This window comes from Colletotrichum lupini, chromosome 3 (genome assembly GCF_023278565.1).
Source record: "Colletotrichum lupini chromosome 3, complete sequence".
Lineage (NCBI taxonomy): Eukaryota > Fungi > Ascomycota > Sordariomycetes > Glomerellales > Glomerellaceae > Colletotrichum > Colletotrichum lupini.
The window spans coordinates 3,849,482-3,865,145 of record NC_064676.1 but is presented as its reverse complement, the minus strand read 5'-3'; the positions used below and the strand labels follow the sequence as shown (position 1 = coordinate 3,865,145).

At 54.8% G+C, this 15,664-nt stretch overlaps 6 protein-coding genes across 6 annotated transcripts; 4 read left to right on the top strand and 2 right to left on the bottom strand.

Annotated features, from left to right (window-relative positions):
* Positions 1-258: 258 nt before the first annotated feature.
* CLUP02_05934 (ubiquinol-cytochrome C reductase) lies at positions 259-1,054 on the top strand (the record flags this gene model as incomplete). The annotated part of the gene is made up of 4 exons (XM_049284939.1): positions 259-383; positions 658-723; positions 859-907; positions 995-1,054. Coding segments are annotated over 4 exons (300 nt in total), but the record flags the coding sequence as incomplete, so codon positions are not given.
* A 641-nt stretch (positions 1,055-1,695) lies between these two features.
* Positions 1,696-2,460, bottom strand: CLUP02_05933 (endoribonuclease L-PSP; the record flags this gene model as incomplete). Its single annotated transcript, XM_049284938.1, has 4 exons — positions 1,696-1,812; positions 1,926-2,129; positions 2,209-2,222; positions 2,304-2,460. The coding sequence occupies 4 exons, from the start codon at positions 2,458-2,460 to the stop codon at positions 1,696-1,698; spliced, it is 492 nt and encodes a 163-aa protein (XP_049142081.1).
* A 1,643-nt stretch (positions 2,461-4,103) lies between these two features.
* On the top strand, positions 4,104-6,599 carry CLUP02_05932 (dolichyl-phosphate-mannose-protein mannosyltransferase; the record flags this gene model as incomplete). Its single annotated transcript, XM_049284937.1, has 3 exons — positions 4,104-4,361; positions 4,481-6,116; positions 6,172-6,599. The coding sequence occupies 3 exons, from the start codon at positions 4,104-4,106 to the stop codon at positions 6,597-6,599; spliced, it is 2,322 nt and encodes a 773-aa protein (XP_049142080.1).
* A 62-nt stretch (positions 6,600-6,661) lies between these two features.
* CLUP02_05931 (uncharacterized protein) lies at positions 6,662-9,191 on the top strand (the record flags this gene model as incomplete). The annotated part of the gene is made up of 6 exons (XM_049284936.1): positions 6,662-6,729; positions 6,843-7,047; positions 7,129-7,190; positions 7,327-8,122; positions 8,232-8,918; positions 9,123-9,191. 6 exons carry the CDS (start codon positions 6,662-6,664, stop codon positions 9,189-9,191), a joined length of 1,887 nt encoding a protein of 628 aa, XP_049142079.1.
* Positions 9,192-9,556: 365 nt separating this feature from the next.
* Positions 9,557-12,775, bottom strand: CLUP02_05930 (uncharacterized protein; the record flags this gene model as incomplete). The annotated part of the gene is made up of 1 exon (XM_049284935.1): positions 9,557-12,775. One exon carries the CDS (start codon positions 12,773-12,775, stop codon positions 9,557-9,559), a length of 3,219 nt encoding a protein of 1,072 aa, XP_049142078.1.
* Positions 12,776-14,217: 1,442 nt separating this feature from the next.
* Positions 14,218-15,510, top strand: CLUP02_05929 (uncharacterized protein; the record flags this gene model as incomplete). Its single annotated transcript, XM_049284934.1, has 1 exon — positions 14,218-15,510. One exon carries the CDS (start codon positions 14,218-14,220, stop codon positions 15,508-15,510), a length of 1,293 nt encoding a protein of 430 aa, XP_049142077.1.
* Between the last annotated feature and the right edge of the window lie 154 nt (positions 15,511-15,664).

Here is a 15,664-nt window from a genome sequence, read left to right as displayed (position 1 = left end):
CCATAAAAACAGTTAAGGGGCAAACAAAATGAGCGTCAAATTTGTCGCACCGGAACGTCATATGAGTGCTCAAGGTAGATGTACAACAAAGCCGCAACTTGCAAGTGAATCGCAGCGTGGAAGGAGACCTGTGGCGTTTGGCGAATGTGGCTGGTGTTGACAGCTGCGACATTCGATCCTTAGTCATCCAGCCTTTGATGGTTAAAGGGAAGGTGGATCGCAGAGCCAATCAGAGCCCATGTATTTCGGCAAAGCTAAGTGCTTCCCGGAACATCGCGAATTTCGTCAAGACTCCCAACCCCATCCGATTCAACCCACTCTCCCCCCGAACGATCCATCGCCTCGCCGACCGCAACGAAGCACCACTTGTCACTACACGAGACGTGCGAACTTGACAGACGATAATTCACAATGGTATGTGCAACGGCCTGCGGGCACCTGTCGCGCTACCACAATTGGCTAATCGCTCACTTTTTTTTGTTTCTCTCTAGGCCGCCGCTCGCCCCTTCTACACGCAAGTCTTTCCCTCTCTCTGCTTCCTGCAGCTTTCACCGACGACCGAGACCGAATATACTCAGCTTGAATGCTTGCGCGAATTGGATCTGGGACCTGAATGAGTAGACGAAGGGACGTATGTGCTAACTAGTGGTGGTACAGCGCTATCTTCAAGAACAACTTCTCCATGCTTGGCTTTGTCTTTGCGACGGGCTTCGCTTTCGAAATGTGAGATCACTCCCCTGCGATAATCCGTCTTGCTGGCGCCTTCGGCGATGCCTCGGGGAGAGAAGAGGCCGATGGGTCCGGAGGTATCGGGGTAGTTGAGAGGGAATTACATGTGGGCTGACATTTGCGCTCTAGGGGCTTCAACGGCGCGATGAACAAGTACTGGGACTACCTTAACCGCGGCGTAAGTACTTCAATGGGCACAATTTAGGTGCAGGGTCACTATATGGTAGGCTGGGACTGTTCGCTGACAAGAGATTGAAACATGTAGCGCCAATGGAAGGACATCCGCCACAAGTACGTTGAGGCTGCCGATGACGACGAGGAATAGACGACGAAATCTACGACTGTACTGGGAGACCGAAATAGAGTGAACGAGGGGCCTTTTTTCCCTCTTTTCACAGCTTTGGCTTGGTGGAGGAGGGGGAAGTCCTAGGTGGGCGTGTATTTTGTACCGATAGACGGAAGGGCGTGTAGAACATCAAGCTACCTTTCTGCATATTACTTGCATTCGAGGCTCTCCTTTTTGCTTTTTGTGAGGGATGACGTGAGGAGGATCTAGGAGGGTTAAGCGGATTGCAGGCTATTAATCCTGGCAGGTGTTGAGGTTTGATTGGGATGAGCTCTCCTGAGAGGTTCTGTATTGCAGCTGAGGTTCAGGGTGGTTTATGTAGCTACGAAGCTGCTTTTCCGGTAGGAGGTTCATCCAGCGTGTGAAGATATCACGGTCCACGGATCACGTATAGGTACTGCAAGGGAGAACCTACATACAGAACCATACTTTAAGCAATCATATGGGCAATTCTACAAGTCTCGTGCTCTTGTACACTCCATTGGGTACCTTGGGCGGTCACTTGAGCTAAACACGTCTAGATGGATGTTTCACTTGTTTTTTGTATTCATTATGATCTATAGAGACTGCTCACTTCCTTCACGGGCCGAGCTTTCTCCCGGAAAGGTACATCTTGCCATTCAAGGAAGGGCAATGCACTCAATCTCAACGTCAACGTTCTTGGGCAGAGTCTTGACGGCGACGCAGCTGCGGGCGGGCTTGTGGGTGAACCACTTCTCGTACTCGCCGTTCATCTCCTGTTCGTGATTGTTAGGGGCGGATCAAGATGGATAAACCAAGAGAAACAGCACAGAAAATTTTAAGGGGCAGGGAAAAATGGGGGAGGGTAGGAGTGGTGGAGGGAACTTACGGCAAAGTCGCCCATGTCAGCGAGGAAGATGTTGACCTTGACGACCTTCTCAATGGAGGAGCCGGCCTCAACGAGGACGGCCTTGAGGTTGGAGATGCACTGCTTGGTCTTGTCGGCGATGGAGCCCTCGACGAAGGTGCCCTCGGGGGTGAGGGGGATCTGGCCGGAGCAGTAGATGGCGGTGGGGGTCTTGATGGCCTGGGACTGTTGGGGGTTGATGATGGTTAGATTAGACTTTTTCTTCAAAAGAGTCCCATGATGGGAGAGTGTGGTGTTTCCATACGTAGGGGCCAAGAGCTATTCGAGTTGGTTTGTTAGCTAGTGTTACTTGGAGTCACCAGTTTGAGGTGAATAGGATGAGACTGAGAGAATACTCACCGGCCGGGGCGTTCTTAGTGAAGACGATGGATTGCTCAGACATCTTTGCTGTGTTGACGCTAAAGGGCTGAATATGGAATCTTGTGATGATGCGTGGTGTTGAGCGGACGGCGGCGCGGGATGAAAGTCTTGTGACGGATCTGAGGAGTGAGGACATTGGGAAGGGAAGGGGAAAAGGACGAGAGAACTATCTATCGCGGGGTTATGAGCAATTGGGCAATTGGAGCAAAGCAGAGACGTAGCACTACGGAGTACACAGGTAAAGGTAGGGCGGACTGCGGCGAATTGAGGGTCTACATATAAAGTTGGAGCTTCACGATTGGATGGGCGGGCTTCGGGCGGGGTGCCGTTGGTGGCATGTGTGGTGCGGCACGCCCTCCGTTCTTCGGCGCTGGGCCCGGTGCGCGGATGGAGGGGTGGGTTCGTCGGCGTGCGTCGGCGCGGCCAGTTGCAGGTTGTGGCTTTCCAGCGCCCTGGATTGACAAGTCGACATGACATTGCATGATTGCCTGTAAGCTTTGTTGAATACCATGCCTGTGGGATCTTGTTATTGGATATCTATCTGTGGTGTATCCGCCGCTGGCATATTCTCGAAGTTGTATTTCGACTAGGTATCTAGCATCTGTACATTCAGATACCTGGGCCAGGAATTATGGCATTGGCCACTGGCTGGGAAAGATTTCGAAGATTTTGAATAGTTCCTGTCATACCAGACGATACTTGTTCCTGGGGAGCAGCTTGTTCTGCCTACGCGTACAATGTATCTCTTAAAGTGATTTTGTGTCGGAGATTCAGAGGCTCCACGAAGCATCATGGGATACTTATCTTATCGCGGCGGAAGGTGGGAAGAGGTGAGATGAGGTGAGGTGGGCTGGAGCTGCCCTTGCTCTCTACCGATTCTAAGGAGTCCACTTGTACTCCGTAGTCTCCCCAAGCCGCCCTTGGAACACTACTCCGAAATTGTTAGCGCAGCTCCATCCAATGGAATGAATTGAATGCCCAGTAAGAAACCAGAATGAGTGCGTGAATGCCTAGATGATTTTATTGATAGCTCTGTCACTTTGGCCAAGTGTCCAGTCCTCTTTGTGATCCCTGGAGAAAGACATCAATCCCTGCCCCAAAATTTATTCCGTCCCCTAAGGTACTTTAGCCTCTGAGACTACGGATACTACCTACGGATAGGGCCATCTGGTCTTCGGGAAGGTTCAGTGTCAGTCTGCAGTCTGCACGTCGTCAGGGGGTCTCCCAAGTTTTTCCGCTCAAGTTCCCGGGGAAGACAATTAATCTTCCTTGTCCCTTTTTCTGCCGTCTCTCAATCTTCTTCTCCGTTATCGTGAGAAGTCAATTCGGGCCCTTTCTTTTTCTCTTCCCTAGGCAACTTTTTCGCCTTCTTCTTCTTCAAGTCATTCCTTAACGCGTCACCTTTTTATATTGCGTTCCCTTCCTTCTCTTCAACTTTTGACCAAACGTGACGTGAGGGCTGACGCGCTCCACTTTTCCTCATAGCGTGTAAGTTAGCTACAAGCCCCTGAGCTCGCTCCCTTACAGCTCCAAAGTACCGTACCTAGTGCGATACGTACCACTCATCGATTGGATCCAATCCAATCCCCTAGGGTCCCTCCAGTTGGAGCTATCTGTCCTTCTTCTGTGGTGAACCTGCCTGCCCCCCGAGGGATCAAATATTTCCAGCTCGCAAACATCTGGAACCCAAAACTTTTCAGCCTCAAGGCTTGGACTGACAAACCTTTTCCATCGCCGAGCAGCTCCTTCATCGAATCCCCCACGTCCACACCCCCCATCATGGCGTCGACGACTGCCACCCCGCAGGGCAGCGTTCGCCAGCGCAACAATGCGAAGCGGCCTACCACGCCCGCTGCCGGTGCAGCTGACGCCGTCGTCGAGTCGTTGAACAAGGCCGGTGCGAAGACCAAGCGCTCCGTCTCCCAGCCCGAGTACGGCGTCGGACTTCTCATCACCACCATTCTCGCCTTCGTCACCCGTTTCTGGGGCATTAGCCATCCCAATGAGGTCGTCTTTGACGAAGTTCACTTTGGCAAGGTACGTCGGATACTCATCTCCCAATGGAGGAAAGAAGAAAAGAGAAGAGAGGAAACCCCAATGCAGAATTAGAATCACCAGAACACATGATAGCTAACGAAAACTTCCCTTTACCACAGTTTGCCTCTTACTACCTCGAGAGAACCTACTTCTTCGATGTCCACCCTCCGTTCGGAAAGCTCCTCTTTGCCTTTATGGGATGGCTCGTTGGCTATGACGGACACTTCCACTTCGAGAATATTGGCGACTCTTACATCTCCAACAAGGTGCCCTATGTCGCCTTCCGAGCTCTGCCCGCCATTCTCGGCGCATTGACCGTCTCCGTCACCTACCTCATCATGTGGGAGTCTGGCTACAGCTTGCCCGCCTGCCTTTTGGCCGCCGGTCTTGTCTTGCTCGACAACGCTCACATTGGACAGACGCGTCTGATTCTTCTCGATGCTACCCTCGTCTTCGCCATGGCCTGCAGCTTGTTGTGCTATATCAAGTTCTACAAGCTGCGCCACGAGCCCTTCTCGCGCAAGTGGTGGAAGTGGCTGATCCTCACCGGATTCGCCCTGTCTGCCGATATCTCGACAAAGTACGTTGGACTCTTCGCCTTCGTCACCATTGGCTCCGCTGTGATTATCGATCTCTGGGGCCTGTTGGACATCAAGAGACCCGGCGGTGCCTTGAGTCTTCCCGACTTTGGCAAGCACTTTGCTGCTCGCGCCTTTGGCCTGATCATCATGCCCTTCCTCTTCTACCTCTTCTGGTTCCAGGTCCATTTCGCCGTCCTGACCCGATCCGGTCCTGGCGACGACTTCATGACTCCTGAGTTCCAGGAGACGCTGAGCGACAATGTCATGTTGGCCAACTCCTTGACCGTGGAGTACTACGACACCATCAGCATCCGCCACAAGGAGACCAAGACCTATCTGCACAGCCACGACGACCACTACCCTCTGCGCTACGATGACGGCCGTGTTTCCAGTCAGGGCCAGCAGGTTACCGGCTACCCTTACAACGACACCAACAACTACTGGCAGATCATCCCCTTGGTTGACGACCAGAAGACAGGCAAGGCCGTCAAGAACAACGATGTTGTGCGCCTCAGGCACTTGGGTACCGATACCATGCTGCTGTCCCACGACGTCGCCTCGCCCTACTACCCTACGAACCAGGAGTTCACTACGGTGCCTTTGGCTGATGCGTACGGCGACCGTCTCAACGACACCCTCTTTGAGATCCGCGTCGAGAACGGCAAGCCTGGTCAGGAGTTCAAGAGTATCTCGAGTCACTTCAAGTTCATCCACAACCCCAGCAAGGTTGCCATGTGGACGCACACCACCCCTCTGCCCGAATGGGGCCACAAGCAGCAGGAAATCAACGGCAACAAGCAGTTGGCGCCGAGCTCCAATATCTGGTTTGTTGAGGACCTTCCCGCGATCCCCCTCGACTCTAAGAGACGGGAGAAGCCGGAGAAGGAGGTTAAGACCCTGCCCTTCTTCCGCAAGTGGTTCGAGCTTCAGCGCTCCATGTTCTGGCACAACAACCAGTTGACCAGCAGCCACCCGTACGCCAGCCACCCCTACCAGTGGCCCTTCCTGCTCCGCGGTGTCAGCTTCTGGACTCAGAACGACACCCGCCAGCAGATCTACTTCCTTGGTAACCCCATCGGCTGGTGGCTCGCCAGCAGTCTTTTGGCAGTCTTTGCCGGTATCATCGGCGCGGACCAGGTGTCACTTAGACGAGGCATTGACGCTCTTGACCACCGTAAGTACCGTGCGTATCCTTTTCTGTCTAGGACACCGTCGCTAATCATCAGCAGGTACCCGTTCGCGTCTGTACAACTCGACCGGCTTCTTCTTCCTTGCCTGGGCTACTCACTACTTCCCCTTCTATCTGATGGGCCGTCAACTCTTCCTTCACCACTATCTGCCGGCGCATTTGGCTTCCTGCTTGGTTGCTGGTGCTTTGTTGGAGTTCATCTTCACCGCCGAGCCCGCTCCCGAGGAGGGCTACGAAGTCATCAAGGGCAACAAGAAGGCCGAGGGACCTAAGAGACACATTTCGGCCCGCGAGCGATTCGCTGGTCAGAGTCTCGCTGGCGCCTGGATCGCTTGTGGCGTCATCCTTCTCATTGCCCTCGCCGGCTGGTACTTCTTCCTGCCCTTGACGTACGGATACCCTGGCCTCACGGTTGAGGAGGTTGTCCGTCGCAAGTGGCTCGGATACGACCTGCACTTTGCCAAATAGATGGCAAGCCGTTCACATCAAGACCCAACGCGGGATTGATGATACAGATACCTTTTTAGAAGATGTTGCCCCAGAAGTCAGACGGGCTCTCACATCCAACGACCCAGAGTGAACAGGTCAAGGGAACACAGTGACCATAGAGTCCAGCAGAGGATTAAAATGGGGTTGATTGGGGACGTCGAGTGTATTAGTAGTTTTCTTGAGTCCAAAGATATACTCCAGAGGACCTTTCTTCATGTGAAGCTGTGATGTTCCCGAGGTACAGATACCTATTGATGGCATTCCTATGCATAATCAGAGGAAAGCATCATTCAAGTCATGCTATGCCTTGGTCAATGTTCCCTCATGCTTGAGGTCGTGTCGGTCATCGTCCTTTGCAGGGGTGAGCTGTGTCGCAGCGACCAATCGCGTGGCTCCCCGTCTTCTCCAGGCTTCCAAAACGGACCCTGTCAGCCCTGCCGGGGCCCAATGACACCGGGCAAAACCAACTGCAGTAATTAGTGACAGTACATAGTGACGGGACCCTTAGCTGATCCCTGCGGAAAAGCTACTTCGTATTACTGAGCACCTAGAGGTCCCCGCGGCCTCCAGGTGTTGCCTTACGTATTATCTTACGGATGATAATACAAGACTCTCGCTCGCCCGTCTTGGCCAGTGCAGGAAGGAGGGAGATCGGCTTCCTACATCCGGAGGATTCCCTTTTTCTCTTTCTCTTATATCGTTGAAGCTGGTTCAATGGCGTCCACGATACATCTCGCATTTTCGGTCTTTGCTCACTGAATTTATCGTGTACATCCTCTCGTCCTTCGGCCTCGTCTTCCGACGCCGATTCGCCCTCCGCTCGAACCACGACCCGAACCAACGACCACCGACGGTTAAGCTCGAGCGCAACGCCGCCGCCGAGCTCACCCCGAAAGAAAGAAAAAGCCATGGGCCTCCTCAACGGCATCCGCCTGAGCGCCCGCCGCCTCCTCCGCTCCCGCCCCTTCCGCAACCTCGCCCTCATCGTGACCCTCTACGTCCTCCTCGACGCCCTCCGCTACCAGCGCCGCGTCACCTCGGCCCCGCGCCACGACCCCTCCCGCCCGCGGCGCGCGGAGCGCATCTACATTGCAGGAATGCACTACAACGACGCCTCCGTGATCCGGACACACTGGAACAAGGCTGTGCTAGACCTCGTCGAGGCGCTTGGGCGCGAGAATGTCTATGTGTCGGTGTACGAGAGCGGGAGCTGGGACGATACCAAGGCGGCGCTGAGGGAGCTGGACGGGGTGTTGGAGAAGAGGGGGGTCAGGAGGAATGTGGTGCTTGACGAGAGGACGCATGCGCAGGAGGTCGAGGATGTTCCTGCGGAGGGGGAGGAGAGGGAAGGGTGGATTACGACGCCGAGGGGGAAGAGGGAGACGAGGAGGATACCGTTTCTTGCGAGGTTGAGGAATTTGACGTTGCGGGATTTGTGGAAGTTGGGGGAGGAGGGGGAGATGTTTGATACGGTGCTCTTTTTGAACGATGTTGTGTTTACGGTAAGACTTGCGTCTCTCTTCCTTTTTGAATATGGGCAGCGGGCGGTAGCACTGCGCATGTGAATCGCCTCAAAGGCAAGAGCGGGGGAGCTAACATGGAAAACTCTAGACCGAAGACGTCCTCGCGCTGCTCGACACCAACGGCGGCATCTACGCCGCAGCCTGCTCCCTCGACTTCGCCCACCCGCCCTCGTACTACGACACCTTTGCGCTGCGCGACTCGGCGGGCCAAGCGACGCTGATGCAGCGGTGGCCGTACTTCCGCTCCGAGGCGAGCCGCGCCGCCATGATGGCCTACTCGGACGCCGTGCCCGTGCGGAGCTGCTGGAACGGGATCGTGGCGATGCCGGCGGCGCCGTTTTTGGCGAATCGGCGGGGCGCGGCTGGGGGTATCGAGAGGCTTGCGTTCCGCGGGGTGGACGATTCGTTGGCTGAGGAGGCGCATCTCGAGGCGAGCGAGTGTTGTCTCGTTCATGTGGACAACCCGTTGTCGGAGCAGTTGGGGGTGTTTGTGAATCCGAGGGTGAGGGTCGGGTATTCGCCTGCTGCGTACGAGGCTGTGAATCCGGGTGGTGGCAGGGGTTGTTGGCTTTCTGTGTGGAGGATTGTGGTTGGGGTTTGGGAGGGACGGGTGAGGCGGGTGTTGACGAGCGAGAGGGTCAAGGAGTGGGTTGTGAGGAAGAGGTTGAAGGAGTGGGAGGCTCGCGGTGGTGGTGATCAAAAGATGAGGAGCGAGAAGGGGGTTGATTGTTTGATAAATGAGGGGCAGGTGCTTGTGTATAATGGATGGGCTCACGTATGAAGTAAAGGATAGAGAGGATGGTGAGAAAGATAGAGAAGGAGAAAAAGATACCCGTTGGATGTGTTATTTTCTGTAGATGTATCATATCTTGTGACGTACAAAAATCAGTTACGCTCATGTCCCCTCCTGTTGGTTTTCTGGTCCGACTATTTTACACATATCAAATGAAGTGTTCTCAAAGACTGATTAAAGAAAAAGAGTTCACCACCGGTGTGGCTACATCTCTTGGTGCTCAAGCTGGGATTCGAACTCGGAAACTCTCGCTAAGCCTGTCGTCGAGTAGGCTGCTTGGCGTATAAATTGACTGTCGACCTTTAACCATTTCCACCACCCAGCCAGTTTGTCCTGACCTCCCGACCTAGAGAGACGCCTGCTGTTGCTGGTGACGGGATTGGGATTGAGGCGGGGTATATACCTCTGGTCCTGTTGTATATTCAGAGTATTCCTATTTTCATATTTTCATTCTAAGATAGGGTAGGTAGGTATTATCGCCAAACCAACAAATGTTCCACCTGTGTTTATATTCGTATCCCTCCTTCCTTTCCTGTGGGCTTAAAGATGATATTTCGCTTGAATTTCTCGGTACGGGATGTGACAAATTTTCGTCAATTTCTTGTTGGTCCGTCCTAACCTCACTCAATGATAACGTCCGACGTGCCAGCAACTACAGGCATCGCCCCAATCTCGGTGAAGAACCGTCGCAACTCGGGGTCCTCGCCTGTCTCTTTATTGACCAGAACAGCCGTCTTTGTCTCTTCGTCAGAGGCCTGGATTTCTCGAACGTGATGGGACCTCTTGAGTGCGGGTTTCCTTTTGGGTATATTCAGCGGCTTCACGTGGAGCTCCGCTTCCGATTGTTCAAAAGTACAGTCTGTAGGTAGACCGTAGATGTCATCCTCATCTTCTTCCTCGTCATCGTCAGAGAAGGTCATGAGGTCCTCGGAGGGTTGAGATGTCGTCGGTGCTGAGGCTACACCATCCTGGTCCTCCCAGGTCTGGTCTGCGGTGAATGCTTCGGGAGATAAGGGGCTAACGAGGTACGCCCCATCATCATCAACGACATTCCCTGTTCCCACCTCGTCTACAAGGCCGTCGATGTACGTTCCCTCTCCATGCCCCTCATCCTCATCATCGTTCATCTGGTCGTCGCTATCTGCCCCGTTCTCTTCGTCGCCTGTCTCACCTTCATCATCAACACCAATACAACACCTCAATCCGCTCCCCCTTCCACTACGTCTGCCCTGGTCCCGAGTTCTCAACCTCGAGCCAAACCCCTCCTCCGGATCAGCAAGCAACTCCAGCAACGCCCCCTCCTCGTCGAGCAGATTACACTCCCTCGCGACACCCAACGCCCCAGACGCCGCAGCAGCAACGAGGCGCCCGCCTAACCCAGAGCTTACGACCCGCGGGACGTCGTTCATCTGCAGCACGTCGAGGAGCGAGATACCGTGCATGCTTAGCGCGTGAAGCTGCGTGGAGGTAAGGTACCCCCGCCGCTCTGCGTCCGCGGCGCGGAGTTTTCGAAAGGCGGGTAGGGCCGTGGAGGTTCGTCTGTGCGAAGGGTCCGTCGAGAATGATGGAGACGAAGGGGACGGGAGAGGGGAGTGAAAGTCTACCACGGCCAGCATGTCGTTGATGGCGTCTGCTGACCACTGTACGGAGCGGATGGCTTGTAGGAGGCGTGTGTACTCGCGCCTGCGCGGGTGGGAGGGGAAGTTTCGAGCGTAGTCTCCTGATCCGGGGGTTAGGGGTAGGGGCAGGGTGGGTTCGACGAGGTCGGTTTGGGGTTCGAGGGGGTTTATGGAGGGGGAGGGGATGCAGTGGAGGACGAGGTAGCGGAGGATGTTTGCGTTGCGGGCAAGGTGGGTTTGGAGGGTGCTATAGGGGGTTGCTTGGGGGAGGGAGAGGCCGCGAGCGATTGTGGTGAGAGGGATGAGGGCGGATGGTGAGGAAGGGTGGTAAGGGGGAAGTAGGTCTTTGTCGGTTGTGGGAGAGAGGGGGGATCCGTGGTCGGGGTGGGATGTGGTTGCGTAGATGTCGAGGAGGCCATCTATCTCTTCTTCGTCTTCTTCGCCCTCGCTCGGGGAGGTTGGGGATGCTTTAGAGGTGGGGGAGAGAGAGCCTGCGTTTTCCGAGGAGTCTGAGGAGTAGACGGAGGAAGAGCGTCGCGGGGATGCAGGTGACTTTGGCTTTGATATCCAGTGTTCGTCTTCCACAGTGGTTGGCTTGAAGAACTGGCTCGTATTCTCAAAGACTGTCCTCATGGGTGTGCTATCGAATTCACCAGCTTTCGTTGTCGTGAACCCGTCTCCTTCCTCGGCCGCGTAGGATATCTCGGAAAAGGTGAGGGCTCTGGGGCTATGTTCCAACGAGTCTTTGCGGAGGGGGAACGTCAGCGGACTCTCTGATGCCGCGTTGGACTCTGCATTTGCCCTAGTAATGCTCGTGACCAAAGCCTGGGGATAAACATCAGAGTACCTCGATCTCTCATTGTCGTCATACCAACCCAGTCCGGCGACGGGACGAATAATCTCATGAGCAGGAGTCGGAGGGAGGTTCTCCTCTTCATCAGCATCGGCCTGCCACCCTTCAAATTCTCTAGAGAAGGAGCCCAGCATATCCCCAATCGAACGCTCATGTCCCTTGGAATACTCAGAGAAATCAAACAACACCTCCGCATCCGGCGTGGAGTTCGATTCTGCCTCGTTCGTCTGTTCATCACCAGTCCCATCGACGACATCCGCCCCCGAGATCAAGGGGCCCGGAACCGCCGCCTCTTCGACCATACTTCTCAAATCCTCAAAGTACAGCGACGGCAGATGAGGCTCACTGCCCTCGCCGTCAGAGGGGTCTTCTTCCGCGGTGGATGTCTCATCGCTGGAGTAGTCGACCAAAGTCATCTCCAATCCCTCCTCCCCCGCCGTCAAGGATCTTCCAGGCCCCTGGACCGTCGTCAAAGAGCCCGAGGCCGCGCCGTTCGTCGGATGCAACCGCAGTCCGTCTCTCATTACCACACCACACACTTCGAACGCAGGCATATCCTCTCCCATCTCCTTCTTTTGCGCCTCCGACCTGTGACGTTGAGCATTAGCACCTTCTTCTGCCTCGTGACCACACGGACGTGAAGACTCGTCACCAGCCCATGACCCGCGCCGGCTGTGATCGTGGCGAATTACCTCTTCCGCTTCATCGCACTCCTCTTCAAGCTTCTCATCCTCTTCATCACGTCCGCCGCGCCCGCACTCGCACTCACATCCACCGTCCCTCCAATCCCCAAACTCCTGCTCATCGAAGTCGTCGTCATACTCCTCCCGAACCGCCGCCTCGTCCCGGCGACGGTCCTCTTCGGCGGCAGAGAGAACCCAGCCATCGTCGTATCGAGCGGTTCCTCCCCCCCCACGCCCGTAGACCGTCGTCGTGGTTCCGAACCGAACGTGTAGCGCGTCGTCGTCTGCGCCGAGGTACTTGGACTTCTGACTTGGCCTCACCCGCCGTTCAGCGTCTTCCGTCCGCCGGATGAGCTCGATGAGCGCCGCGGGGGACTCACCTCTGAGCAACAACTCCGTCTCCCTGACGCCCTGGGCCGGAGGGGCCGAGGGACGGTGTGTGGGTGACTGGGCGCCGCCGTATACGGAAGAATCGGATGCGTCGTAGCTGTATGTGTCCTGTGGACAGTTGCGCTTGGATTCTCTATCTTCGTCTTCGTGGGTTTGATCGGTGGTGGGAGAGTAACACTCCGACGTCTTGGTCGTCGACGTCGTAGGGCGGTGACGGTATGGTTCGCGGGATGATCTCGAGGGTCTTCTTCTGTTGGACGTCCAGCGTCCTAGGGATGGCCATGTGAAGCCCATTGTTCCTCGAGATTCGAAAACTTAAAATTATTCTCCCTAGCGATTGCTTTTCCGCGCCCAAAGGAAATGGAAATCTAGATAAGAAGTAGGAGAGAAGTCGAAGAAGGAAGCAATGGACTAGTCGACAAATGCAAGATGGAGCTGGGCTGACTCCTTTTTGACCTAGATGGAACTTAAGGAAGGGCCACTTTCTCTCCTTTTGGCCGCTACCTGATGCTCGAAAGAATGGTATCTGCCCTATAAAGAAGTAGCCTTTGACTGGCCCCTTGCTCGTCAGGCAAGGGGAGGAAGAAGTACCAGAGGCTGTCATGTCAAAGAAAAGGAGGCTTCCTCATGGTATTCTTTGACTTTTCCTTGTTCCTAAATGGGGACCTGTAAAACATCATTGGCCGTTGATTCGAGGGCCTGGAACAGCATGCAACGAACATGACAATGATGTTGTTGATTCTAGTTCGATTCAGTATGATTTTGATGCCTGTCTTTGAAGAGCTAACAGTTTTGAAACATTCAGTTCTTCAGGAGAAAAGAGGTCTTCTGGATTTCTCAATAATAATCCTCATAGTCATGGAAAGGGAGGGAAAACATTGAATCCTAGCAAACATCAACGCCCGGACATCCTTGTCCGAGAACCCTTCTTGAACGGAGCAGAGTTTCCAGAAACAGAACAAGAAAAGTTTTCGGATGAAGATATCCCTTGTTTCGACAATTGGATGTAGACCGCACTGACTTGATTGTCCTCGACGACGACGCCCAGCCAGTTGGCTACCTCGACGTATCTGCCTTATCTCCTTCGTATGTTGATTACCCTCAAAGAAACAAAAACCACTGAGGACGAGCGGGACCGCTTGCTCGTCTTCACCAGATGGGCCAGCGTTAGAAACAAGGTGATGTGAGAAAGATGCCGCCGTCTAGCTCGGGATCATTACGAGTGCCTCTGTCTATCCAGAAGGAACCAATCCATGTCTGCCGAATTTTAGGGCAAGTAAACAACCTGGTTGTCGAGCATCACGAATAAGAAAACTGCAGCATTGGTTCCAAGACAAAGTCCTCATAAAAGCCACCTTCAAACTGTGTACCTAGCAGGGAAGAATAACATGAATAAAAAACACGAGGCATTGTATTGTCCCGCCCCCCTTGTCCACAGCCCGAAATACCTCTCCTCGTCGATACAAAAGGCTCAAGTCGAAACCTCTCTCTCCCAGGCAAGAAGAGAGACAGACCGAGAGATAGAGAGTCTCTCAAGAAGCCAGTCGTATCAACCAGCCAAGAATCGAAACCCAAAACCCCGTTTCCAGCCTCCAGGGGCTAAACCCTCAAAACTAAAGCGACCCAACTCCCCGAGATCAATTAAGACAGAGGTCTATATGACATACGGTAGAGGTACGTCAAATTTCGAGATATCACCGGGGGCGGTTTCGTGCCCCAGAAGCCGAACGAGAAAGATGTGCTGGGAAAAGCAAATAATCTACACAGACTGCCACCACAGCGTCTTCGAAGACATAGACTGCGCAGACTACAAGACGCAACAGGCGCGCAAGCTCAACCCACACGACTCCAGCTTCACCTCCTCCTCCGTCGACTCTGCCCACAACCATCATCATCATCAGCTCAACACCAGCAGCGCCAACAACGCCAGAAGAGCACGACGAACCCGCAACCCCTGCTCCCCGTGGATGTTCCTCCTCTGTCCCTGCCTCCCCTGCCCCTCCACCCCCTCCACGCCGCCACCGCCGCAAGCCCACGAAGAGTCCGGCGTCTGCCGCGGAAGGAAACGCTGCATGAGTCCCGTCGGGGGAAAGTGCCCCCGTTGCGTCCAGGACAAGGCCGTTGCGGCGATGCAGGCCGTCCCTCCGTCGACGCCGACGCTGGCGAGGACGCGGTATCAGCAGCAGAGGCGTCCGGAGTTGGGGGGGAATAATGGTATGAATGATACTTACGGTGTTCCAGGTGCTTCAGGAGATCGAAATCGGGGGCAGAAGGCCCCGCGGCGGGGGGATAATGCGCGTCGATATCAAGACTCCGGCGCTCCTGGCCAGCCGACTGGTGGTCACGAGGGGAACGGCACGAGGAGAGATGGGGGGAACGCTGACGGCAGAAGTGGCGGAGGAGGTGTTGCTGGTGCAGTTGAACATAGTTCAAGGGGTGGTAGATCTCCGACGTCGCCGTGGTTCAATAAGCGATTTCACGACGCTCGCGGGGAGGAAGCCAGCCAGCAGCAGCAGCATCGTCGAGGAGAGCAGCAAGGTGCCCAGCAAGCACATCTTCACCAGCGACCTCAAGAGCAGCGGATCCCGGTAAGTCACGATGGACAACGACAGCAGCAACAGCAACATCAAGTGCAAAAGAGACCAAGTGGTCTTACATCGCCCCTTCCCACGCAGCCCGAGCCAATACCCTCATACGTCCGTGGACCTACTTTCCACCTCCTCCCGGCGCCCCTGAAAATCAAGAAGAAGAAAAGCAAACAACAGACGTCCCCCCGTGCGGTAGAGGGGACGGCCGATATGTCCGGAGGGCTAACCCGTAGTTCGGCGAGCGTAGGCCGTCCTCTACAAGTGAACGCCACCCATCAAACAGGAGAACAACGGAGCAGCCGGGATCAGCAACAGGGAGACCACCGCGCAGTAGTCAGCAGCTCGGAGTCACGCATCACAGAAGCGAAATGTACCCCCGAGTTGCCACTGGAGGAGCTGATGGATGAGGTTGAGATGCTGTGGCGGAGGGTCCCCAATTAGGAGTAACGGTGAGCTTCAGCCGCGTGGCTGGTGAAGAGGGGGAGGGGAAGCATTCCTCTGGTTGCAAAGTAGAGAAATAGAGTAGGTCATGTTTCCAGCGATCTGGCCATCCTTGTCCCAGCCGGCCATCGCCTCCCAAAGCAATCATACCTTA